This window comes from Hydra vulgaris, chromosome 01, assembly GCF_038396675.1.
Source record: "Hydra vulgaris chromosome 01, alternate assembly HydraT2T_AEP".
Classification (NCBI taxonomy): Eukaryota; Metazoa; Cnidaria; class Hydrozoa; order Anthoathecata; family Hydridae; genus Hydra; species Hydra vulgaris.
The window spans coordinates 53135311-53138547 of NC_088920.1; the positions used below are offsets into that span (position 1 = coordinate 53135311).

The window sequence follows — 3237 nt, forward strand, 5'->3', positions numbered from 1 at the left end:
AATCTCGAGAAGGCCCAAGAACATCTAATTTTTCATTAACATAAACAATATCTGATTTTTATCGGGATTAGAATCAACGGACTCGGTAACTCCTTATATAATAATATTGTTTTCTATTCTACTTTTTCTTTTTTTTTGTTGCTATTTTATGCAGTAATATGGCGTAGTTGATCATGTTTTGATTTATCAGAAAATTCATTTGAAAGTTTAAGAATTGTATCGGATAATTGTTGAATTTTCAAGTAGAGAGCAGCTTCATGAAATTTTTTTAAAGTAGGGGAACATGGGGTAAGATGACGAACGTTTTGAAAAGCACTTATATCTTAGTCAATAAATGTTCCAAGAAGTAAAACTTTATTAAGAAGTGATTAAAAATTATCATGCGCTACCTATGTGTCAAAAAAACCTTATAAAAATTGAAAATAGTCTGGAAAAAACTCATTAACCGATGTTACCTCAAATCGTCATCTTGCCCCGTATGCGGGGCAATATGACGATTTTAAGATAAGTTAATTCCATGATACCATTACTGTCTTAAATATCACGGTATCATAAATTCTAGTTTATAAAATAAGTAATATAAATAGTGGTGTAATTTAAAAAAAAAATTAAGTTATATTTATATAGGGCTATGCAAAAAAACCTGCTAATCAGTTCATAGTAAATCCCAAAACAACAAAATAAAGCAAATATCAAACAAAATATTTTAATGCGCAATAAAACAATGTAATAATTGCTAAGCTACACAAGCATACAGTACAAGTAAATTTGCGTTCAACATATTACTCGCAAGTTAAATGACACCAGTGTTCACAGGATTTACTCATATCTCAGTCATCATTAAGCAATGGATCATTAGGATCACCATAGATAATTTCACTATACCAACATGAAATTTCTTCAGTTTTGTCAACTATTTTTGAAATTTGAATTTAGGATTTTTTTTTCACTTTTTTTTTGGCTTTTTCATTTTTCTTTTTCTTGTTAGTTACAGCTGTTTTTTTGAGCTGGCTCTTCTTTTCTCTAACTGCTTTCTTTATTTTTTGCTTCATCAATTTTTCTTTTTTCTCGAGTGCAGCTAATTGAACTGCAGCTTTAAAAGGGGAACTTGTTGCCACTTTTGCTCGCTTAAATTTTCGTTTACGGCAAGCACTATTTGTAACCCTACAAGCAATAGGATAAGGTCGAATGTTCTCAAGTGATACAGTTTTTGGCATATCGTTTAATTCTATTTGGGTTCTATCAACATTTGCATCTGCATTCGACTGAATGCATTTTGGTTCAGTGTTAACAGTTGGCAATGATAAAGAGCTGTTGTTGTTAAATGATATGGTCAATGCTGATGTAACTGCATTAAGCTTCACCTTTGATGTTGACTGTTGCTGGCGATTTTCAACTACTGGAACAAAATATTACAGAAAAAATTATATAACATATGTCATAAAAATCATCATAAAATTATTTAGGTTAATTTTATGTTATTTCATATTCTATTATTTAGCATAATTGTCCAATATTATAGATAAGCTGAAGTTATTAGCTTATTTAAATTATAAATTGTCAGGTAAAGATTTGCAGATAAAAAAAAACAAAGACAAACATTTTTTAACTTTTAGTTTTCAGAAACAAATAATAAACTAAACTGTCTAAATAATATATAGTTTACATACTTATTCCTGATTGATTATTTGATATAATCTGATTTTTTGGTATTGGGCTATCTCTGGTCATTGATGGTACAAAGTCAGTTAAAGAAAAGATCTGCGGATTGAAATGCCAGTTGTTGCTGATCAGTCATGTGCATGTTTTACAAGTGCAGGAATCTGTGCTTCAGTTGGTCTACTTGGGTGATTTACCATCCAGTTATCACAAGCTTGACTGTAATAAGTTTTGAATGGTGAAAAGATGGTAACATCCAGAGGTTGCATCATATGGGTGGCATGTGGTGGCAATGTTAGCATTACAATTGAATGTTTTCGGCAGTATTCAATGGCTGAAAAACTTATGTGTGAGTTATGGTTATCTACAATTAACGGAACAGGATCAGCAATAGTTGGTTTTGCGTGATAAGCGAAGTGCTTTAAATAATCTACAAAAATTTCCTGCGTCATCCAAACAGAGTTATGGGAAAAGCCAACTGAATCAAGTGGAGAATTGTCCAAAAAATCATGCCGCATTCTTTTTCGTGGAAAAATAAAAGCTGGAGGTATGTAAGTTCCAACAGCATTCATGCTACAAACTATGGTTACGGTTTTTCCTCTTTCAGCAGAAACAACTTTGCCCACTCTTTTAATGCCTTTGACTGAAAATACTTTTGGGATTTTTGTTGGTACAGTGGGTAACCCACTTTCATCAGCACTGAAGATTCTTGAAGGTAAAAATTTATGCGTTCTAAAGAGATCTCGAAGTAAATCAAAAAAAATTGCAACCTGTGGGGAGTTAAAACCTTGAATTCTACCCAAAGACATCATTTCAGGAGTTCGTAATGAAATATTGTTGTGGCGTTTCAAAAATCCACTTAGCCAGTCAAGACCAGCAATTTTTAATTCCTTGTTAAAATTATGTTGAAAATTATTATGTTCTGCAAATTCAAATGCAAATTTTCTGACCTGTACTTTGGTCATACCAAAAAATCTTTTGCTCAACTCAATTAAATATTCTGCAAATAATTTTTCCATTTCCATTCAAAATATAGGACGAAACCTTCCATTGGAAGGTTTCGTCCTATATTTTCAATGGAAATTGATCAGATTGGAAATTGATCAGAAGATTTTTTAAGGTAACGCCTTAGTGTTGCTTCTGGAACCCCAAAATTTACAGCAGCTTCGTTCTTGCTGCAAGCATTGGAATTGCAAGCTTCAACAGCTTGAGTCATGTTCTGCATTGTCCAATTTCCATTGGCACCTCTACTTGTAGTTCTGATATAGTTACGAACCATTTTAATAACTACAAATAACACAATAGTATACAATGGGACTGTCAATATAAACAAATAATAAAAAAATAACAAGCAAATACATATACCATATATATGTATGTGTATATATACATACATACATATATATATATATATATATATATATATATATATATATATATATATATATATATATATATATATATATATATATATATATGTATGTATGTATATGTATATACATGCATGTATATATATATGTATATATATAAATATATATACATATATATATATATATATATATTTATATATATATATAT

General features: G+C 30.2%; 1 protein-coding gene across 1 annotated transcript; it reads right to left on the minus strand.

Annotated features, from left to right (window-relative positions):
• Positions 1-1790: 1790 nt before the first annotated feature.
• On the minus strand, positions 1791-2684 carry LOC136074541 (uncharacterized). Its single transcript, XM_065786873.1, has one exon. It carries the CDS (start codon positions 2682-2684, stop codon positions 1791-1793), a length of 894 nt encoding a protein of 297 aa, XP_065642945.1.
• Between the last annotated feature and the right edge of the window lie 553 nt (positions 2685-3237).